Source organism: Triticum aestivum, chromosome 2A (genome assembly GCF_018294505.1).
Source record: "Triticum aestivum cultivar Chinese Spring chromosome 2A, IWGSC CS RefSeq v2.1, whole genome shotgun sequence".
Classification (NCBI taxonomy): Eukaryota; Viridiplantae; Streptophyta; class Magnoliopsida; order Poales; family Poaceae; genus Triticum; species Triticum aestivum.
The window spans coordinates 108,042,272-108,066,543 of NC_057797.1; the positions used below are offsets into that span (position 1 = coordinate 108,042,272).

The 24,272-nt window shown below is 47.5% G+C and overlaps 2 protein-coding genes across 2 annotated transcripts; both read left to right on the forward strand.

Moving 5' to 3' along the window:
* The first annotated feature begins 729 nt into the window (after positions 1-729).
* On the forward strand, positions 730-1,796 carry LOC123184948 (protein RALF-like 33). The gene has a single exon (XM_044596977.1). It carries the CDS (start codon positions 1,160-1,162, stop codon positions 1,532-1,534), a length of 375 nt encoding a protein of 124 aa, XP_044452912.1. The 5' UTR covers positions 730-1,159; the 3' UTR covers positions 1,535-1,796.
* An 8,992-nt stretch (positions 1,797-10,788) lies between these two features.
* LOC123191571 (cytochrome P450 CYP73A100-like) lies at positions 10,789-18,823 on the forward strand. Its single transcript, XM_044604254.1, has 4 exons — positions 10,789-11,163; positions 11,362-11,423; positions 12,105-12,224; positions 17,923-18,823. The coding sequence occupies exons 1-4, from the start codon at positions 10,789-10,791 to the stop codon at positions 18,821-18,823; spliced, it is 1,458 nt and encodes a 485-aa protein (XP_044460189.1).
* Positions 18,824-24,272: the final 5,449 nt, after the last annotated feature.

Here is a 24,272-nt window from a genome sequence, read left to right on the forward strand (position 1 = left end):
AACTTTTTTCAATTCTGCAAATTTGTTTTCAAAAAATAATGAACTTTTTAAAAATTTGATATTTTTTTCAAAATCCATGAAATTTTATTTAGTTTTTATTAACTTTTTTCCAAATCGAGAGCTTTTTTTTATCATTGTGATTTGTGAAGCCCTCTGCCTCTGGAGTTAACAGGTCCAACTGGCATATGATGAGACTGTTGTTGAATTTACATTCAGTCTGTACTGACGGGGATTCTGCTTTGTATATACTGTATTATGCAGCATTGTCTGCATATTGGCTCTGCGTTGGCAAATGAGTAGAATTTCCGTTAGATAGGTTTCCAGTATGCTCAATATTGGAGTGGAATTTCTGGGCGTTGCATGTCTGGAATCCTTGAACTGCACTTTCAAATTCAGTATTGGTAAATTCTGTGTCTGGCCATTTGTTGCCACTGCTCGTCCGAATTAGATCAAACGAGCCCTGATCCATATGGAAATTAAACTTCGGATACATAATACACATGAAATTCCCAGGTAACCCAAGTACGTACTAGCAATGTGGAAAACTGCTGCGGCCATCATAGAGTTACATCAGGCATAAACCCGGTTGCGCAGAAGCAGAGTTCATATCATTTGCAGCCTCGTCTCTTTCTTCCACGGCTGTCTCTTCAGTTGCCTCTTTCCGGGAAAGCATCTCCTTTCTGGTGGAGGCCGGCGGGGGGCAGCAGCGCGGCCGTGGTCTGGTGGAGGCGGACAGAGGGAAGCGGCGCGGCGAGGCTGGGAGATGGCCTCGTGGCGGCGTAGTCGGAGACGGGAGAGGACGCTCGAAACGGGCACCTCAGAAGGTGTCCACATGTCACGTGCTAGTGGTCAGTGGACACCGTAGAACATGGGTCTTCCTAGCACCTAAAGTTAGAACCTATGGCGCGTATGATGGTTTCGATCTTGCTGGGCGCCGAGGCGGAGGCCGCAACGCGCGGCGGCACTGGCCAAGCCGACGTGCGGCCGCCCTGCTCCCTCTCCAAACCCACTTCCCCCGCATCTCCCCTCCATCCCCCCCTCCTCCCACTCCCTTCAAAGAGAGAAGAAAGCTGGGAGAGATCCACCCTAGCTGCAGACCGACAAAGCGACCGCGACTCAAACCCGCAAGAAACCAGCTACCGGACAGAAGAAGACTGGCATGGCAAGGCTCGGCGTGGCCTTGCTCGCGCTCCTGGCGGCCGCGGCGGCGGTCGCCTGCCTGCCGTCCCCGGCCTCCGCGGGCGAGCTGGCCTCCATGCTGCTGTCGCGCGCGGCGGCCTGCGACGGGATCATCGGGGAGTGCGGCGTGGACGAGGACGAGGAGATGGCGCCGGGCGCCGGCGAGGCCCTGCGCCGGTCGCTGGCGCGGAAGTCGACGGCCAGGTACATCAGCTACGCGGCGCTGCGCGCCGACCAGATCCCCTGCGACAAGCGCGGGGCGTCCTACTACATCAACTGCGGGTCCATGCAGCAGGCCAACCCCTACACGCGCGGCTGCTCCGCCATCACGCACTGCGCGCGCAACATGAACTGATCCCTCGTCCGTAGGCCTGGTGGATCTTGCGCGCGTACGGCAGTGATCGATGCATACGCACGGAGCGGCGAGGAGGTGTGTGGCCGTGCGAGCATCTAATTACCAATTGTATTTGTAGAACGCCTGTGCATTGCTACAGACTAATGATTATAAATAAATGAAGCTGACTGTACAAATTTACAAATTACTTATGTTTCATGGCTTGTCCTTTTTGTCACGAGACTGCTACATCAAACACTTAGCTTCACATTAACCCCAATTATTGTCCTCAATAAGTTTATCATCTTCCTCGATAACAATTGCGTGGAGACAACAAACATGAGCATTGATGGAAAGAGACGGTTTAATACGATCACGCTGTAGCCTTGGGGCACAATTTCGCTTTCTTCCCATGGCATCTAATTGTATGCGTTTGTGCTGCTATACATCATTGATCCAACGAATTTAACGACTGCTATTGTTTTTTAATGATGATGAGTAGTAGTTTCTATGTGTCCATCATGTTCATGCTACTGCCATGCATGGCAATTTATTCCTTTTGGAACTTGTCTTCGTATTTGAAAAAGAGCTGAGTTTTATTTTTGGACATGGTTAGCGAGCGTCCATCATCTCATACTCCATGACTTTTAGGGCCTCACAATTAATTAAGGTATTCAATTTAAAATTGAGTCATTCGATTTTGATCGGATCAACAATATTTTAAGGAGCTCACTCATTTAATTCTTTTAATTCACTATGTTCTTTACTTTTGGAGCTTTTCTGTACGATCTAGGTATTTAATTTTGAATTTAGTTTACAACTTTAACTAAGTCAACAATTTTTGAAATCAATTGGCAATAACTGGCCCATAAAAAGAGTGAATTATGCACCCTCTAACCACCTAAAAAAAGAAGCGCCAACATGTGATATTGTAGCACCAACATAATACATGTTATCACCGACATAGATTTTTTTTCCACATAAGTATGGGTAGATTAGCAAATAATATCGAATCACACCACAAAAGACCCACCAAAACATTGTATTATAAACAAAAAGAAAACACACTCCATCATCATCCCTAATTTTTAAGACCTCACAGTCAATTGAGGTTTTCAATTTAAAACCGAGTCATCTGATTTCGACCGGACCAACAATTTCTTAAGGAGTTCTCTCATTCAATTATTTTAATTCACTATGTTCCTTAATTACGAAGCTTTTTCATTTGATTGAGGTATTCAATTTTGAATTTGGTTCATGATTTTGACCTAAGTCAATAATTTTTTAAATCAATTAGCAGGTACTGCCCTATAAAAATATATTAATCCCGCGTACCCTCACTCCACGTAGAAAAAAACGCAACATGTGATATTGTAGCATCAAACACTTAAACAATATATCATCAAACATTCAAACAAATTGAAAATAAACATTCTTGGGCGAGGAGAGCAACGTGGACGCCACGGTCGGCGGCAAGGTGGACTTCCGGTTCCTCCCGTTCGGCGTGGGCCGGCGCAGCTGCCCGGGCATCATCCTCGCGCTGCCCATCCTGGCGCTCGTCGTCGGGAAGCTCGTGAGGAGCTTCGAGATGGTGCCCCCGCCAGGCGTAGACAAGCTCGACGTGAGCGAGAAAGGCAGGCAGTTCAGCCTGCACATTGCCAACCATTCCACCGCCGCCTTTCACCCCATCTCACCATGACCAATTACTTCAACCCAAAAGCCTGCTCTACATGCACAATTACCCTTTTCGGATTACAAATATATTACAGGAAAGTATGTCAGTTGATTTAAGGGGTTTATAAGGAGCGATATGGCTCATACTACTATATAGGTTTTTTTTGAAATGAAAGGTAGATGAGATTCTACCTTATATATTTCAAAACAGGCCAAGGCCTGGGACCAAAGGATCGATTACATGAAGCTTACATTGAGCACCGTAGTGCCATGGCTATAAGGAGCCATTGGAAAGAGAGAAGAACAGGGCAAGCTAGGAGAGAAAAAAGAGTGCTACAAAGCTAAATTAGTTTAGGAGGTACATCCAGCTCGTGATAGCAACTTTGTCAGCCTGCCATTTAGCCCTGTGCTGCCAATCCTGAAGGAGTTGTGACATATATCTTTTGAGATAGGACGGAGGCCATCTGTTGTTGTTGAGAACTCTGTCGTTTCTCGCGTGCCAGAGAGTGACTGCAGCCGTAGCGAAAAGAATGTGCACTCCTCTAGAGTTGATCCAAGCCCGCTCAGCGCTGTATATAAAATGAACGATGTTCGTGGAGCTACAGGCAAGGTCGTCCATATGGAACGCGACCCAGATAACAGAAGCCGGGTAGCAGCGTAGGACAATGTGGCTGGCAGACTCGCTGGCAGGGCAAAGGTCGCAGTCCTGGTGTTCGGCAAGTAGGGACCAATGTTTCCGAAACATGTTATCCCTTGTGTTTAGTCGCCCCCAAAAAACCAGCCAAAGAAAGACACGGTACCTCAGAGGGATGATCTTGTCCCAAACCCAAGAGCTGAACTCACAGGCCACACCTCTGAAGGTAAAAAGTTGATATACTTGAGAAGTAGTCAGTGGCTTATGATGTATAGCAGAAATTCTGACATCCGAGCCGGAAGCTGCAGCATCTGTAGGAGGCGGGGGCAGAAAGGAGTGCAGCATCTGCAGTTCCTAGCCGGCAGAGGCAGACAGGTTGGGGTGTAGTTGAATGCACCAGGCATTGTTGCAGAGCTGAGAGGCCACCGTGCAAGTGTCATCTTTAGCATACGAGAAGAGGGCGGGCAACAAGAACCGTAGCCGCCCGCTGGCAACCAATGATCATGCCAGAAGGAGATGAGCTTGCCAGGACCCACAGAACATTTGGAGGATGCCAACACTATAGGAATGAAAGGTTTGAGGTTCTTCCATATAGCCGTGTCACGGTTTGAGCCCTTGAGGGGGATAACGTGCGTACATTACTGCTGAGCAAACCATTGAAAGCAAGGGATTTCCGAGGTCTGTGAAACTCTAGCAGCAAACTTGGTGAGCAAAGCTTGGTTATGAGCAGGAAGGTCCCTGATGCCCAAACCACCTACAGATCTTGGGAGAGTGACGAAATGCCAGGCAACGAGGCATTGGCCTCCCTTGACTGTGCTCCTGCCTTGCCAGAAGAAAGCCCTCAGGAACTTTTCCAACATCCTAAGTGATTCCTTAGGCCAAAGGAAGCATGGCATATAATAAATTGGGATGCTAGCAAGGACTGAATTAACTAGAGTCAAGCGGCCACCAAAAGACAGAAAGGTAGCAAGCCAACCTGATAACCTCTTGTCCACTCGATGAATGATAGGCAGGAGTAGGCCATGCTTAATCTTGTGCAAGGAGAGCGGCAGGCCTAGGTATGTGCACGGAAAGCTTGAGATAGGGAAGCCAAACATGTCAGCAATTTCCTGTGTGCTGTTCAGGTCGATGCAAATAGGGATCATAGTGCTCTTGTGGTAGTTGATTTGCAGTCCGGTGAAAGCTGAGAAGTCAGACAGGATCTGTTTGACGATGGCTGCTTGCTGATTGTTACCTTGGAACAAAAGAAGTGTATCGTCAGTGTATTGAAGCACTGGGTACATTCGGTCAGAACCAAGCGGGTGTATCAGACTGCCGTCTTCAAACCTCAAACAGCACAACCTCTGTAGGACGTCAGCGACCAAAATGAACAGGTATGGCGAGATGGAGTCACCCTGACGAAAACCTCTTTTGGCAACGAACGATTCGCCAAGCTCACCATTGAGCATGATTCTGGAGCTAGTCGTGGTCAGAAGCGAAGAGATCCAGCTAATCCATTGTGAAGGGAAACCACGGGCTTGAAGAATGCTGAAGAGACAGGCCCAGCTGTCAGTGTCGAACGCCTTTCGGAAATCCAGCTTGAGAACCACCATTGGTAGTTTCCTTTTGTGGGCAGTTTGAACCATGTCAGCGGCCATAGCAAAGTTCTCAACTATGGAGCGGCCCTTGATGAAACCAGATTGTAGAGGGTGAACCAGGGAAGGGATATGCATTTGCAATCTGTGGGCAAGGACCTTGCTAGCCAACTTGGGGACACTATGAACAATAGAAATTGGCCTGAAGTCGCGCAGCTCCAAAGGTGATTCCTTCTTGGGTAAGAGGGAAATATGAGCTTGATTGATGCCAGAAAGATCCACCTGGTTGTGGTATAACTGTTCAAAAAAGAGCTGTAAGTCCTCCTTGAGCACATTGTGGAAAGTCTTGTAAAACTCATTCGTGAAACCATCCGGGCCGGGGCTGCGATTGTTGGGCGAGCGGTTGATAGCCAGAACAATCTCTTCCCAGGAAAACTCCGTAGCAAGGCGAGACAAATCAGCAGGCTCATATAAAGCAGTGATATCAACAGTTGGCAATGATGGTGATGGTTGTCCCAGTAGTTCCGAAAAATAAGCGGTGGCAAGTTGCAGCTTCTGCTGATCATCAAAGTGTTCCACACCCCCCTGAACAAGGACACGGACTTGATTGCGTTTGGCGTGTCCGTTGGCAGCAGAATGAAAGAACCGACAATTCTCATCACCTGAGACACACTAGCGGAGCTTAGCTCTCCTACGCCAAAAAGCAGACTGCCGTTGTATTAACTGGTCAGCTTTGACTGTCGAAAACTTTCTCAGGACTGTCTCGATTGAGGACAGGGGGCGTCGCTTTTCCACAGCACTGAGATAATCCACAACATACTTATTATTGTTTATGAGCAAGTCCAAGCCCGGTCTGTTCCTTTTCCAACGCCGGAGGGTGGCACGGACCCTTCTCATTTTGAGGCTGAGCAGAGAGGCAACAAAGAGGATCTGCCTAGTACCACCCCTCCAACTATTAATAATGATCGCCCTGGTCTCGTCCATTTCCAGCCAGTGATTCTCCATCCGAAAAAACCGACTTTTGGGTCTCAAATTGTCAAAAACCACAAGAACATGCACGTGATCCGAGGTGACAAACGGAACCACCGAGGCCGAGGACTGAGCAAAAGCCAGGAGCCAATGAGCATTCACCAGAGCTCGGTCCAGTCGAACCAAAGTAGGATGCTCTCTCTTGTTAGACCAAGTAAAGCTGCGATTAGAGATCTGCACATCATCTAAACCATGGCTTCTGATCCAGTCATTGAACAGCTCCATCATTGCCCAATCCACACGACCACGAGATTTTTCATCCTGGAACCGATACATGTTGAAATCACCAATAATCATCCAAGGTTCAGAAACTGCCTGGACTGTGCTATCCACTGCCTCGAAGAAAGCTTGTCTCTCATGAGCGTCGCAGGGCGCGTACACAGTGGTTATAATGTAGGCAGAATTGGATGAAGTAGAGGATATCCTGACAGAAATATGGTACTTGGAAGCAGTAAGTTCCTGGCCAGCAACAACTGAAGAGTCCCAGGCCATGAGCAGGCCACCAGAGGAGCCGGAGGAGGGCACGACAGCTTGTTGATCAAGGTACGCCGGCAGGAAACTACGGAGTTTCCTGGCAGGGATGGCCTCCAGCTTAGTTTCCTGCAAACAAAGTATGCTAGGGCGACGGGAGGTTATAACATCTCGAACCAAAGAACACTTATTCTCATCTCCCAGGCCTCGAACATTCCAGTTAAGGATTTTCATGGATAAAGGTGCGAACTACCCGTGGAAAAAGAGTGAGACCAACATGTAAGGAAACGAAAAGCAAAGACTCTTGATCAAAGTAGCAGATAGCTAAAGAGCACAAGGCTCGGTACAAACTGACACAGCACTGGAACACCCAGATGCAGCAACAAGGACGCACCCGAAACAGACTGACACGACACAGGATCACCTTGGTGCAGCGACATAGCGGGACACAAAACAGACACCAAGAGAAACTCGAGCTACGAACAACAACATACAAAGAACGGGACAAGCTACACAAGCCAAAGCTAACAACAACCACACACACTAGCAGAGCATAATGCAATCTATGCATTAGGGACAGAAGCGTCGCCCATGGAGGAAGCAGAAGACGCGTCAGAAGTCGCAGCAGGACCTGCGCCGGCCGAAGTAGAGGAGGTAGCTTTAGCAAGAATGGCCTCCACATTGAGGTCGCAACACCTGGTCAGCTGCTTGAGCTTGGCCCTGGTCAGCGGCCAAGGCGTGCTGGAGAAATGGAGATCCAGGATGTCGGCGACTGGGACTATCTTGGCCTTCTTGCGGCGATTGTGGAGGAGTTTGGCCACCGGCTGGAACTGCCGGAGCAAGCGGCGGAGGCGGCGGCCTTCCTCTTGGAAGCACGCTCCACTGAGCTGATGCGCACACCATCGTACATCCGCATGATACGAGGGCTGCGGCGAGTGGCCATGGGAGACGCCTCCTTCGTCGGGACGGCCGAGCCGTTGTCGTTGTCAACGGCGACGCCCAACTCCGGAAGGGACCCACCTGAGCCTGGGTCCGAGCCCACATCAAGGGCTAGATCCGTATTGGCCGGGCCAGCCTGCGGGGCCAAGGCAGCGGCACCGGCAGCGGCAGGGGCGCCCAGAAGCTGCAGCATGGGGGGAGAGGCGCAGAGATCTCCAGCAGCAGGCTGAGGGGGCGGCGTGCGGCAGGAACAGAAGACCACCGCCACATGAGCAGGGAGCGAAGCGCGGGCTCCATGCTTTAGGTTAGTGGAGACGACAGGAGAGCGATCGCAGCTCAGCAGGCCCTCGTCGAGGGCAGGCGCGTGCTTGAAAGGCCTGGAGCAGATGGACCGGGTGGCCAGAACCTGATGGGCCTAGACGCGCGCATGAGCAGGGAAATAGGCTTCGGAGGGGAGGATGACACAGTTGGCAGCGAGCAGAGGCCCAACAGCAGGAAGCAGCCCAGGAGGCACAATGGGCTTAGGTGGGTGCAGGCTTTCAACTGAAGGCAAAAGAGGCAGGGTGCGGGGGCACATCAAGCCGGCTTCATCGTGCAGCCAGAATTTAAACAGAAGGGAGCGGCAGCTCTCCCGCGCTAGGAGCTCAGAGCGGAGATCAAAGCACGGGAAGAAGCCTTCGTCTATAGCCACTGCCCAGACCTGGATCGATCCCTCAACAGAACGGCAGTGGCTTAGCTCAAGCTTGAAAGAGAAGGCCATGGCTTCCAGGTCGAAGGAGACTTTAGCCCGAGGCAGGACGGCGTCCGCGGCCAGGATGACAGGGCTGAGGCAACCACGAGCCTCATCCTCATGCACAAGTTGTTCGATCGTGGGCAGGGTGAAGGTTGCCCCCTTGACGAGCTTGGACTTGAAGGAGAGCTTGAGCATGGCCATGAAGTCATCAACGAAGGCGATATGGGGCTGCAGGAAGGCACGGTATGCACGGGTAGCGGCACCATCATCGTCCTGAAGCTGCCCATACGCTCGACGGCCGCGCGGTGGTGGAGGGGCCCGTCTAAGCGCCGTCCTTGGGAGGGCGGAGCTAGCACCAGAGCTGCCCCCTTCACCATCGAAACGACGAGCAGACGGAGGCTGCGGCGGTGCCGACGGGGCGCCCAGAGACCGGGCCACATCCCAGATCTCGTTGACGAGGATGTCCGCGTAGGCGCCGGCGCCATCGAGGCGATGGAAGGCGAGATGGTGGGGGATATGCTGGAGCGCCTCCACCTTGACGAGCACGAAGATGCTGGAGAAGTCATTGCCATGCAGGCATGCATGCTCCACCCGAAGAACACTGGCAAAGCCAGCGACGGAGGCCGTGAATCTGCTCCTGTTCCAGAGCTCTAGGGGAAGCTTCTCCAGGTAGAGGTTGAAGATGTGCCGGTAGGAGAAGGAGAAGGCGTTGTCCCCTGCCCCATGAGGCAGGAGACGAACCGTGTAGGAGCCGACGTAGATCGGGCTCGCACGAAAGGCCGCGGCTTGCTCCTCCTCCCGCTGAAACACAGCAAAAGCCATGCCCACAGAGGACCCCGCGAAGCGAACCGCCTCGATTCCAAGACGCTGGCGGAACACACGACGGAGCCATGGGAGGAAGTTGGGCTTGGGTGGAGAGATGTTGACGAGGCAAACTAGAGTGTGCTGATCAGGGACAAGGGGGAAGTGGACGTCGAGCGAGGTGGGCCGGCCGCGAACAACCGGCTCCATGTGAGCGGGGCTGGCTGGGTACGGGAGAAGGGGGACGATGGCAAGCGAAGGAGAGGGGGCAAAGCTGGGCAGAGCGATGGGCTGCAGTACGGGCGGGGGAGGGATATTAATAGCCGCAGAGCTGGGCCTAGGGCTAGAGCCATAAACACGAACAGAGCATTGGAAGTTGAGATGCCGAACCCGACGGCACAGCCAGCAAACAGCGGGATCTCGACAATCCCGACGTTTATGATTAAGAGAGAGGCAGCGGAAGCAGCGCCAATGCATATCGGCAGGCTTACCAAATCTAAAAAGTGGATTTGGCGCGGCCCGCGAGGGATTGCCTAGAGAAGGAGGAGATAGCAGGGCTTCCCTATAGGTTGCATGGCGAGGCGGAGAGGGCTCAGCGAAACAGGAGCCGTGCGGGAGGGTGAGGGGCGCAACGGGGCACGAGGATGCGACAAACGCGTAGCCCTGACCCGCCAGGGGTTGGGCAGGAGCCTGCGGCTCAAGAAGCTGGAAAGGACTAAACGCATTCTTGCTGACAAGCACTTGATTACCGGACGCCGCATGCGCTGGAGAGAGAAAGGAGATGGAGGGGCAAGCCTGCGGGCTCATGCCAACCCTCCCGGATTCCTGGGCACGAGGAGCGGCAACCGGCTGCACGGGATGGGGCCCGAGTACAGAGGGCAGCGCAAAGTTAGTCAGCCACGCAGAAGCGCGGACGTGTGGCAGAGACAAGGATGCAGCGAGCGAGGACGGGCTAGAAAGAGACATACTGACACGGAGCAAACCGGACGTCCAGCATCCCGGGAGCACGATCTCCTTGGCAATGCATGCATGGGCAACTTGAAAGAAAAAACAACCATGCTGACGCGGTCTGACAAGGTAGCCGTTGGCGAAGCCACCAAACCAGCTGACCAGAAGGGAGGCGAAAAAGTCTGGCGAGAGGGTAACGTCGCCGTTGAGCACGACGGCGAGGACACCGGCGGGGCGGCTACGGCCCGCTACGACCTCGACAGTGGCACAACCATACTTGGCAAGCATGTCATCCTGGAACCGCAAACCATCCATGGGGCGAGCGAAAAAGCGAGCAGCTAGACCAACGACGCGATGAAGCAGCAGCACCGTAGACCCTACAGCGACACAACTCGACCTAGGGCGACGGCGCAGCCAGCGGCGCAACAACCTACAGCGACACAACTCGACCTAGGCCAACGACGCAGAAAGCATGCATCAAAGCGACGGGCAGAACGCACCAATACCAGAAGAGAGGGAGGAAAGTCACCAGCCTGGAGAGAAGAGAAACCGTGAACGAGGTGGGAAAAGCAAAACCCTAGTCGCGCGGCGAGGCACACCGTGGGAGTTGTGGTCGCCGCGGCCAAGGTTGCCCATCTTCCCCGGCGTCGCGGCGTCGACGTGCTCCGTCCAAGATGAGATCAGCGAGGGGGCTGGCTGGGGGAGAGGTTGGGTGCCGGCCTTATCTGTGGCTGCCCATAACAGCTGCGGCGGCGCCACCGGCGAGTGCAGTGGCGAGAGCGCCCCAGCGGAGTCGGGGGAGTCGGCAATAAAGCCTGATCCGAAGTCGACAGGCTGGATAAAGAAGGTAGGAGTATGTCTTTAAGGCTAACGAAAATGTGGAATAGTTGTACTTCAGAATGCCATGGTGGTAACCGTCGATGCTTAGTCGTAGAAAATGCAAGGCCTGGAATGTAATCTGAGAAATGGTTCATCTAGAAAATTGATCCAAAAATGCAAAAGTAGGTAGGCATGCTCTGACTTTGATTCTGATTCTGTGCCTTAGGTTCAACTCTTTTTTTGCTTCTGCACGAACTGTGATACTGGCACTGAACGAAAATGTTTCGGGTTTGCAAAATTGGAGAAAGGAAAAATGTCAAGTAGTAAACCAGTACACAGACTGAAAGAAAGAAAATTCGGTCAACAGAAATCCAATACAAAAAGTTAGGCAGAAAAATGCCTGTAATACTGACTGTCGTTGGCACTTAGATAAAAGTTTATGCAAGTACAGTCTAGTGAAAGTGAATGCGGGCCAAAAGTAGAACTGTCGAATGCGAATGGAAAAACTGGAAATTGTATTGTACTCCCTTCGTCCCATAATATAAGAACGTTTTTGACACTACACTAGTGTCAAAAACGTTCTTATATTATGAGACGTAGGGAGTACTTGTCGTTGATTTCTCTATGTTCCTTTCAGGGTACATGTGGGCGCAAATCCAATCGAGCGACCCCCTGTCCAGGCAGGATGGGAGCTCTTGAGAAGACTATCATGGGCTTTGTGGACAGGGAGGGTGATGAAGTAGTGAAAGCCAAAGCTAGGGACAACTTTCGACTCACCGACGGAGGCTTACGATAGCATGGCTTCGGCGTTAGATACGGGAAAAGCAGGCTTAATCTTGATAAAAGGAAGACCATGCAGGAGATTGTCTGCGGATTCTCGGTAAAAATAGAAAGCTTCAAGTTTACACAAGACGGACAAATTACCCCTAAAAAAGATTGATTCATGTTGAGAAAATGTTTCTGTTGCAGGGGAAGCCTCTACGTGAGAATACAAGATCATGTAGGTGTGATTGCTGTTGAGGACACCAGATTTACGCCTGACGGGATAAAAGCTTATAATGGAAGCAGCTTCCGCCCCTGGGCTGACCAGTGGGCAACAAACTAGCTCTGAAGCTAATGGCCCAGATGACGCTAAGGACGGCCCTAGAAAAACTGAGAACACTAGGACCGTACTGGACCCTGCTAGCTGGGCCTCATAAATGACTAAAGACAACCCACGTGCGCAATGTTCAGAAATGCATGAGTAAAACGAATACATGGGCCTATACCCGCATGCGCGGGCATCTCGAGGAGGACCAAGCGCTGGGATAATGGTATTATATGCCAGTACGACCCATATGCAATTTTCGGTTTTATAATTTATTTATTCTTGAAAAAGAGGATCACCCCTGGCCAGTGCATAAGTGGTTTACATACGAAATGGGTTTACATAATGCTTTTCATCTTTAAGAAATGTATGTATTTTACAAATCGAAATGTTATTGTCATTCATTGGCCCCTCTAAAGTTTGAGGCAAATGAACGCATTTTCGATCGTCGTTTCCAGGCTATATATCCTCGCGGAACTCTGGTCATTGAATCAACTTAACCTTAATGGGTAACTAATGATTTCTCTTCTTTTAGCAACCCTTTTTCTCATTAACAAAAGTGGCATATGGTGCTCTGCCCGGTTCGTTGTTAGCGTCCTTCTGAAAATAGAAATTGGGGTACATACCTAAGTTTACTTGAGTCGGCACATCATATTATAGAACTTGGTTTGCACATTTTAATGATGAACCTTCTCAAATAAGCTTGAGGTTTTCAAGTAAGTTGGATGCACCCTCACTAGTTCATACGAGAGCTTTCACTCATTCATAGCTCGATGTGCATCCTAACTACATTGCAAACTCTACTCCTTGCTTAGTATCGATTATAAGGTCTTCCTCTTGGCCTAATGATCAGATACAAAAGTGCAGCGCTTTTCGTTTTTGACTTCTTATAACTCCTCATTATGTTCTCCTGGCAATGATTAGAGCATGGGATCTAAAATTATGTTGAGATTCTTCATAAGTTGTTGATTGGTTAAAATAGCGCAGACGTGAAACAAGTGATCATATTCGGTCCTATATCTTGGGTTAACCTAGAAGTGATTGCCATCTTTACATACTACCTATAGAAGATTATCGTTTTGTTGCCCATAAATATTGACATTCTTTCTAAACCTTTGACAATGGTGATTTTGATTTGTTGCATTTGGCTACCAAAGAATATGTCAAAACTTCTTTTGTATGCACTGAGGTAGTTTAATATTTTTAATATAAACCATTTTCAAACATATTTATTATTGGTTTAGACTTACTAAATGTGTTTGCATCCGTTAATCAAGTTCATGATAGGTAGCATTTACATACAAAAATTATCTTTATTATCATCTTGATGCTCGAGCACGAGAACATGATGTTGATACGTCTCCAAGATATCTACAATTTTTGTATGTTTCATGCCTGTAATCCTTGAAGTATGCAATGTCCTATAAATTATGTTCATTTTTGTTTTGTTATTTTTCAATTTTACAAGAAAAAATACCAAAAGTCCCTGAAAATTCCAACAAAATTTGGTAGGAAATTTCACAACACCGGAGGACCAAAGTCCGACACCTGGGGTGGCCCACAGGGCGTAGGCACACTGTGTAGGCGCCCAGATGCTGTCAACATCTATGGTCCCTAGGGCACCCATTAGTTGCCTATGGTGCCTGATGGTTTTATATACCCCCAAAACTCATACCCAATGTATGGTGCACTTTTTTGCCACCAATACTTCGCATTTCGAGGCGATCTTTGTTTTCAGCCCTGATCTGGTACTGAGTCAAAGGAGGAATTCACCTTCATTACCACAAACCTCAATGATTTATCATCAATAAACAACGATGCATTTTAGGAAATGTCTGATCCTGCATTATTGACCTCACATCATTGGAATTTATTGATGTTAATGACAATCATGATCTTCAAGTTGTTGCACGCAGGACTTGTAGATTTTTTCTCTCACAAGGAACTCCTCCTACCCCTCCTTGCTGAAGACAATGCAGTCGTCCGTATGCGTCTTGTAAGTAGTTGTGTTGACGCCCGTTCTTTGAGGCATACTCCAGTAAGGCCTTCATCACTCAGGATCACTACTGCAGGATGCTGCTAATGCGAAACTACAATCAGAGACCCTTCGATGAAACTGTGTGTGATGTATTAATCGTAAATGGTGATGTAATAATGTTGGGGAACACAATAATTTAAAAAAAATCCTACGCACATGCAAGATCATGGTGATGCATAGCAATGAGAGGGGAGAGTATCGTCTATGTACCCTCATAGACCGTAAGCGGAAGCATTATGACAACACGGTTGATGTAGTCGTACGTCTTCACGATTGACCGATCTAGCACCGAAGGTACGACACCTCCGCGATCTGCACACATTCAGCTCGGTGACGTCCGGCGAACTCACGATCCAGTAGAGCTTTGAGGGAGAGTTTCGTCAGCACGACAGCGTGATGACAGTGATGATGTTGCTACGGGAACAGGGCTTCGCTTAAGCACCGCTACGATATTACCGAGGTGGATTATGGTGGAGGGGGGCACCGCACATGGCTAAAAGATCAATGATCAACTTGTGTGTACATGGGGTACCCCCTCCCCCGTATATAAAGGAGTGGAGGAGGGGAGGGGGCCGGCCTCTCTAGGCGCACCCAAGGGAGTCCTGCTCCCACCAAGAGTAGGATTCCCCCTTCCCTTTTTTGGTTTTAGGAGAGAAGGAAGGAGGAGGAAGAAGGAAGTAAAGGGGGGGGCCTTCCCAATTCGGATTGGGCTTGGGGGGCACGCCCCCTCCTTTTCTTCTTCTCCCTCTCTTTCACTAAGGCCCATACACCTCCCGAGGGGGTTCCGGTAACCTCCCGGTGCTCCCGTATACTCCCGTTTTCACCCGAAACCATTCCGATGTCCAAACATAGGCTTCCAATATGTCGATCTTTACGCATCGACCATTTAGAGACTCCTCGTCATGTTCGTGATCAAATCCGGGACTCCGAACTACCTTCGGTACATAAAAACACATAAACTCGTAATACCGATCGTCACCAAACGTTAAGCGTGCGGACCCTATGGGTTCGAGAACTATGTAGACATGACCGAGACTTGTCTTCGGTCAATAACCAATAGCGGAACATGGATGCTCATATTGGCTCCTACATATTCTATGAAGATCTTTATCGGTCAAACCGCATAACGGTATACGTTGTTCCCCTTGTCATCGGTATGTTACTTGCCCGAGATTCGATCATCGATATCTCAATACCTAGTTCAATCTCGCTACCATCAAGTCTCTTTACTCGTTCCGTAATGTTACATCCCGTAACTAACTCATTAGCTACATTACTTGCAAGGCTTATAGTGATGTACATTGCCAAGAGGGCCTAGAGATACCTCTTCAACAATCGGAGTGACAAACCCTAATCTTGATCGATCCCAACTCAACAAACACCATCGGAGACACCTGCAGAGCACCTTTATAATCACCCAGTTACGTTGTGATGTTTGGTAGCACACAAAGTGTTCCTCCGGTATTCGGGAGTTGCATGATCTCATAGTCATAGGAACATGTATAGTTATGGAGAAAGCAACAGCAACAAACTAAACGATCATCGTGCTAAGCTAATGGATTGGTCAAGTAAATCACATCATTCTCTAATGATGTGATCTCGTTAATCAAATGACAACTCATGTCTATGGTTAGGAAACATAACCAGCATTGATTCAACGAGCTAGTCAAGTAGAGGCAAACTAGTGACACTCTGTTTGTCTATGTATTCACACATGTACTAAGTTTCCGGTTAATACAATTCTAGCATGAATAATAAACATTTATCATGATACAAGGAAATAAATAATAACTTTATTATTGCCTCTAGAGCATATTTCCTTCAGTCTCCCACTTGCACTAGAGTCAATAATCTAGTTCACATCTTTATGTGATTAGTTCACATCTCCATGTGACTAATACCCAAAGGGTTTACTAGAGTCAATAATCTAGTTCACATCGCTATTGATTAACACTCAAAGAGTGATCATGTTTTGCTTGTGAGAGAAGTTTAGTCTATGGGTCTGCAACATTCAGATCCATATGTATTTCGCAAATTTCTATGTCTATAATGCTCTGCATGGAGCTACTCTAGCTAATTGCTCCCACTTTCAATATGTATCCAGATCGAGACTTAGAGCCATCTAGATTGATGTAAAAAGCTTGCATCAACGTAACTCTTTACGACGAACTCTTTTATTACCTCCATAACCGAGAAATATTTCCTTAGTCCTCTAAGGATAATTTTGACCATTGTCCAGTGATCTACTCCTAGATCACTATTGTACTCCCTTGCCAGAATCATGCTAAGGTATACAATAGGACAGGTAAACAACATAGCATACTTTATAGAACCTATGACTGAGGCATAGGGAATGACTTTTCATTCTCTCTTTATTTTCTGCTGTGGTCGGGTTTTGAGTCTTTACTCAACTTCACACCTTACAGGCAAGTACTCCTTCTTTGACTGTTCCATTTTGAACTACTTCAAAATCTTGTCAAGGTATGTACTCATTGAAAAAATCTTATCAAGCATCTTGATCTATCTCTATAGATCTTGATGCCCAATATGTAAGCAGCTTCACCGAGGTCTTTCTTTGAAAAACTCCTTTTATGCTTTCCAGAAAATTCTACATTATTTCTGATCAACAATATGTCATTCACATATACTTATCAGAAAGGTTGTAGTGCTCCCACTCACTTTCTTGTAAATACAGGCTTCACCGCAAGTCTGTATAAAACCATATGCTTTGATCACTTTATTAAAGCATATATTCCAACTCCGAGATGCTTGCACCAGTCCATAGATGGATCGCTGGAGCTTGCTCATTTTGTTAGCACCTTTAGGATTGACAAAACCTTCTGGTTGCATCATATACAACTCTTCTTTAAGAAATCCATTAAGGAATGCAGTTGTGACATCCATTTGCCAGATTTCATAAAATGCGGCAACTGCTAACATGATTCGGACAGACTTTTAAGCATCGATACGAGTGAGAAAATCTCATCGTAGTCAACACCTTGAAATTGTTGAAAACATTTTGTGACAATTCGAGCTTTGTAGATAGTAACATTACTATCAGCGTCCTTCTTCCTCTTGAAGATCTATTTATTCTCAATGGCCTACCGATCATTGGGCAAGTCAACCAAAGTCCACACTTTGTTCTCATACATGGATCCCATCTCAGATTTCGTGGCCTCAAGCCATTTTGCGGAATCTGGGCTCATCATCGCTTCCTCATAGTTCGTAGGTTCGTCACGGTCAAGTAACATGACTTCCAGAACAGGATTACCATGCCACTCTGGTGTGGATCTTACTCTGGTTGACCTGCGGGGTTCGGTAATAACTTGATCAGAAGTTTCATGATCATCATCATTAGCTTCCTCACTAATTGGTGTAGGAATCACTGGAACTGATTTCTGTGATGAACTACTTTCCAGTTCGGGAGAAGGTACAATTACCTCATCAAGTTATACTTTCCTCCCACTCACTTCTTTCGAGAGAAACTCCTTCTCTAGAAAGGATCCATTCTTAGCAACGAATATCTTGCCTTCGGTTCTGTGATAGAAGGTGTACCCAACAGTCTCCTTTAGGTATCCTATGAAGACACATTTCTCCGATTTGGGTTCGAGCTTATCAGGTAGAAGCTTTTTCACATAAGCATCGCAACCCCAAACTTTAAGAAACTCCGAGCGCAGCTGCCTTGCGCAGAGCTTCGACTACAACTATGGCGACTTCATCCCCATCCCCAGGCCCTTCCTGCGTGGCTACCTCAACAAGTGCAGGGACCTACAGACCCGGAGGCTCGCCTTCTTCAACACCAACTACGTCGAGAAGAGAAGGAAGGTGATGGACATGCCAGGAGAAGACAAGAACAAGCTCAGATGCGCGATCGACCACATCCTCGCAGCGAAGAAGAGCGGCGAGATCACGCCGGAGAACGTCATCTACATCATCGAGAACATCAACGTCACGGCCATCGAGACAACGCTATGGTCCATCGATTGGGCGCTTGCCGAGGTGGTGAACCACCCGGACGTGCAGCGCAAGGTGGGCGGCGAGATCAGGGACGTGCTCGGTGACGACGAGCCCATCACCGAGTCCAGCGTCAACAAGCTGGCATACCTGCAGGCTATGATCAAGGAGACGCTATGGCTGCACTCCCCCATCCCGATCCTCGTCCCCCATATGAACTTCGAGGAGGCCATCCTTGGCGGCTACACCATTCCCAAGGGCTCCAAGGTCGTTGTCAACGCCTGGTGGCTGGCCAACAACCCGGAGCTGTGGGAGAAGCCGGAGGAGTTCAGGCCGGAGAGGTTCTTGGGCGAGGAGAGCAACATGGATGCCACGGTCGATGGCAAGGTGGACTTCCGGTTCCTCCCATTCGGCGTGGTCCGGCGCAGCTGCCTCGACATCATCCTTGCACTGCCCATCCTGGCGCTCATCGTCAGGAAGCTTGTGAGGAGCTCCAAGATGGTGCCCCCGCCAGGCGTGGACAAGCTCGACGTGAGCGAGAAAGGTGGGCAGTTCAACCTGCACATTGCCAACCATTCCACCGTCGCCTTCCACCCCATCTCACCATGACCAATTACTTCAACCCAAAAGCCTGCTCTACATGCATAATTACCCTTTTCGGATTACAAATATATTACAGGAAAGTATGTCTGATTTAAGGGGTTTATAATTTATTTAGTTTTGAAAAGGAGGATCACCCCTGGCCCGTGCATAAGTGGTTTACATACGAAATGGGTTTACATAATGCTTTTCTGCTTTAAGAAATGTATGTATTTTACAAATCAAAATGTTATTGTCATTCCTTAGCCCCTCTAAAGTTTGAGGCAAATGAACGCATTTTCGATCGTCGTTTCCAGGCTATATATCCTCGCGGAACTCTGGTCATCGAATCAAATTAACCTTAATGGGTAACTAATGATTTCTCTTCTTTTACCACCCTTTTTCTCATTAACAAAAGTGGCATATGGTGCTCTGCCCGGTTCGTTGTTAGCGTCCTTCTGAAAATAGAAATTGGGGTACATACCTAAGTTTACTTGGGTCTGCACATCATATTATAGAACTTGGTTTGCACATTCTAATGATGAACCTTCTCAAATAAGCTTCAGGTTTTCAAGTAAGTTGGATTCACCCTCACTAGTTCATACGAGAGCTTTCACTCATTCATAGCTCGATGTGCATCATAACTACATGGCAAACTCTACTCCTTGCTTAGTATCGATTATAAGGTCTTCCTCTTGGCCTAATGATCAGATACATAAGTGCAACACTTTCCGTTTTTGACATCTTATAACTCCTCATTATGTTCTCCTGGAAATGTTTAGAGCATGGGATCTAAAATTATGCTGAGATTCTTCATAAGTTGTTGATTGGTTAAAATAGCGCAGGCATGAAACACGTGATCATATTCGGTCCTATATCTTGGGTTAACCTAGAAGTGATTGCTACCTATAGAAGATTATCGTTTTGTTGCCCATAAATATTGACATTCTTTCTAAACCTTTGACAATGGTGATTTTGATTTGTTGCATTTGGCTACCAAAGAATATGTCAGAACTTCTTTTGTATGCACTGAGGTAGTTTAATATTTTTAATATAAACCATTTTCAAACATATTTATTATTGGTTTAGACTTACTAAATGTGTTTGCATCAGTTAATCAAGTTCATGATAGGTAGTTGTCGGCGTTCTGGGAACGGCGGTCCCCAGACTTGCCTGCCTGCGGCCCATGGCGTGTCTGGGCTAGCAGGTCTGTACGGCCCATCTTCATCAACGAGGTATTCAAGACCCTCGCGAGGGGCCAAGCCTCACGAGGCGGATGACACAAGACCTCCTCAGGAGCGGCCTCGCCAGGCAGGCTCACGAGGGGCGGAGAGATCAAGGCAAGGCAAACCTCGCGAAGTCCTCGTGATGTGAGCCATGACGATCGAGACTAGGCGGGTGCCAGGCGGGAGCCAGCGCGCAGTGTCCTTGCTTCCTCTTTGTGCCAAGGGGGCAAGCGCTGGCACGGAGTATCGAGGCATCAAGGAAAGGTTTCCATATCGGTGCAACGAGACCAAGACCATAAGGACGGCAAGACGGAGGTCACCATGGAGCCCAGGACGGCGTCACCACCATAGCCTTTTGCAGGCGAAGACTACTTTTGTCAGGATAGCTTGTACTAGTTGTCCCCTTTCAAATTGGCCGTTGTTGGCTCCCTTCCCGCTCAATATTTAGGGAGAGGACCAGGGCATCTATAAATAGGACTAGCCACCACCATAGGCGGGGACGGATGATAAAGATCATCCCCAACCACACAAGTGCACCAAGCACAAGAGCACCTCAACCTCAGGAGGCTGTTCTTCCCCTTGTACTATTCATCATCAGCCTAAGAGGCAATCCACCACCACCACACTGGAGTAGGGTATTGCACCACAATGGTGGCCTGAACCAGTATAAATCTTGTGTCTTTGTGTTGCAAGTTCGTCGAGTTCATCCGCGAGATCTTAGCGAGCTAGGGCGTGGATCGATAGGGAGAAAACATTCGCACGCACCCCAGTGTTCGAACCTCGAGGGTTTTGCCGGAACCCGTGATCCGACAGTAGCATTTACATACAAAAAATATCTTTGTTATCATCTTCATGCTCGAGGACGAGAACATGATGTTGACACGTCTCCAAGATATCTACAATTTTTGTATGTTTCATGCCTGTAATCCTTGAAGTATGCAATGTCCTATAAATTCAGTTCATGTTTGTTCTGTTATTTTTCAATTTTACAAGAAAAATACCAAAAGTCCGTGAAAATTCCAATAAAATTTGGCAAGAAATTTCACAACACCGAAGGACCAAAGTCCAACACCTGTGGTGGCCCATAGGGCGTAGGCACACTGTGTAGGCGCCCAGATGCTGTCAACATCTATGGCCCCTAGGGAACCCATTAGTTGCCTATGGTGCCTGATGGTTTTATATACCCCCCCAAAACTCATACCAAATGTATGGTGCACTTTTTTGCCACCAATACTTCGCATTTCGGGGCGATCTTTGTTTTCATCCCTGATCTGGTACTCAGTCAAAGGAGGAATTCATCTTCATTACCACCAACCTCAATGGTTTATCATCAATAAACAACGATGCATTTTAGGAAATGTCCGATCCTGCATTATTGACCTCACATCATTGGAATTTATTGATGTCAATGACAATCATGATCTTCAAGTTGTTGCATGCAGGACTTGTAGATTTTTTTCTCTCACAAGGAACTCCTCCTACCCCTCCTTGCTGAAGACAATGTAGTCATCCGTGTGCGTCTTGTAAGCAGTTGTGTTGACGCCCCTTCTTCGAGGCATACTCCTGTAAGGCCTTCATCACTCAGGATCACTACTTCAGGATGCTGCTAACACGAAACTACAATCAGAGACCCTTTGACGAAACTGTGTGTGATGTATTAATCGTAAACGGTGATGTAATAAAACCGTCAAAAATGATACAAAACGTTTACGATGGTGGAGACATCAAACACGATTCAGATTATAGTTGCGTGTGTGATGCGTGGTATGTAATGAACTCGAATGAACTGTTTGTGATGAGCATAATAAGAGAAGCGGTCAACCAGATGAAGGTGTGTGCGATATACAACATATAGTTCACTCGGATTAATTGTTTGTGATTAGGCAACACAACAGAAAAGGTCAGACAAATTAAGGTGTGTGTGACATACGGCATACAGTTCACTCAGATGAACTATTTTCGATTAGGAAACACAACATAAACGGTTCAACTTAATAAGATTTGTGTGATACGCAGCAAACAGGTCAGTAATTAGAAATATGTGGGAAGAACGATAACAACGCAGACGATTCCCGTCAACAAGCTGTGTGTGTTTTTGGCAAGTGCTTGTTGGTATACAATTGTGAGCGATTGATGAAATCATCACCGATGGTTTCCCTTGTTTAGTCCGTGTGCGATGTGATTTGCTTTGTCCGCACAATATCTACGCTCTCTCTACAGAACATCACCATGTATACTTATAAGAACATGATTGCATAACCAAATTAAACATACAATTACATAAGCAACTACACACATAACATTTGCACACACCAAAGTAAACAATCACATGCATACGAAACTAGGAGAAACGAGCATCTAATCATCTACTTCTTGTTGTGACGACGCTTGCCATTGCTCTGCTTCCGGCTGGATCCCTGGCCATTTTGGGGAAGGAGACACTTCCTCATGTCAACGGTCCACCTGTACATCTCGTAGCACGCGTACGCCTCCTTGGCAGCGTACACGATGTGAGATTTGTCGAGTTTCTTCATCCAGGCCGAGTGCTCGGCACGCTTGTCCTTGTTATAGGAATCCTTCATGCATGTCTTTGTAGCAGGGGTCGATGATGGCCTCGGCGAGGTGAATCAGTGAGTCCTTCTCGTGCTTCTTGCTGTCCCAGATCTTGTATTGGCACTGGATGTCGGCAAGATTCTGGCAGGTGATGCCCAAATTCTTGATCACCTTAACATCGTTGGTGAAGTCCACTGATGTCTACTACACAACTTATTCTTGTGGACTTGTGTTGGGCCTCCAAGCGCAAAGTTTTGTAGGACAATAGCAATTTTCCCTCAAGTGGATGACCTAAGGATTATCAATCCATGGGAGGCGTAGGATGAAGATGGTCTCTCTCAAACAACCCTGCAATCAAATACAAGAAATCTCTTTTGTCCCCAACACACCCAATACAATGGTAAATTGTATAAGTGCACTAGTTCGGCAAAGAGACAGTGATACAAGTGTAGTATGGATAGTAGATATAGGTTTTTGTAATCTGAAAATAAAAAAATAAAAAGGTAGCAAATGATAAAACAGAGCACAAACAGTATTGCAATGCTTAAAAACAAGGCCTAGGGTTCATACTTTCACTAGTGCATTCTCTCAACAGTGCTAACATAATTGAATCATATAAGAATCCTTCAACGTGCGACAAAGAGTCAATCCAAAGTTCTAATCTAGCGGAGATCATAAGACAAAATTGTTTGTAGGGTACGAAACCACCTCAAAGTTATCTTTTCCGATCAATCTATTGAGCTATTCCTATAAGTGTCACAAACAACCCTAGAGTTTGTACTAAAATAACACCATATGATACACATCAACCAACTCTAATGTCACCTAGATACTCCAATGTCACCACAAGTATCCACGATTTGATTATATGATATGCATCAAACAACTTCAGATTCATAATTCAATCAATACAAAGAACTTCAAAGAATGCCCCAAGATTTCTACCAGAGAAAGTAGGATGAAAACGTGCATCAACCCCTATGCAGTAGGATGAAAACGTGCATCAACCCCCATGCATAGATTACCCTAATGTCACCTCGGGAATCCGCGATTTGAGTGCCAAAACATACATCAAGTGAATCAATATAATACCCCATTGTCACCATGGGTATTCATATGCATGATATAGATCAAGTGTTCTCAAATTCATAAAAGTATTCAATCCGATAATAGTGAAACCTCAAAGGTAAAACTCAATTCATCACAACAAGATAGAGAGGGAGGAAACACCATATGATCCAATTATATTAAAATAGCTCGCGGTACATCAAGACCGTGCCAAATGAAGAACACGATAGAGAGAGAGAAAGAGAGAGAGATATAAAACACATAGCTACTAGTACATACCCTCAGCATCGAGGGTGAACTACTCCCTCCTCATCATGGAGACCGCCAGGATGATGAGGATGGCCTTCGGTGATGATTTCCCCCTTCGACAGGGTGCCGAAACGGGCTCCTGATTGAGTTTTCATGGATACAGAGGCTTGCGGCGGCGGAACTTCTCAACTAGGGTTATTTCTGGTTTTTTTGTATTTATAGGATTTTTTGCGGCGGAGTCACGCTAAGATGGGCTAAGGTGGGCCCACTAGGCACCAGGGCGCGCACTGGGCCCCTGACGCGCCCTAGTGGGTAGTGGCCACCTTCTGGTCCTCCCATGAAGCTTCTAGTGCCTTTTTTGTTCCAAAAAAAGTCAAAAAGTT

Bases quoted from the DNA above. Each gene is read 5' to 3' on its own strand.
- LOC123184948 (XM_044596977.1), top strand. From the start codon at position 1,160: ATGGCAAGGCTCGGCGTGGCCTTGCTCGCGCTCCTGGCGGCCGCGGCG.
- LOC123191571 (XM_044604254.1), top strand. From the start codon at position 10,789: ATGCATCAAAGCGACGGGCAGAACGCACCAATACCAGAAGAGAGGGAG. The intron at 11,164-11,361 runs GTAGGAGTATGT...TCTGTGCCTTAG, and splicing joins CGACAGGCTGGATAAAGAAG to GTTCAACTCTTTTTTTGCTT. The intron at 12,225-17,922 runs GTGGGCAACAAA...CCAAACTTTAAG, and splicing joins TTCCGCCCCTGGGCTGACCA to AAACTCCGAGCGCAGCTGCC.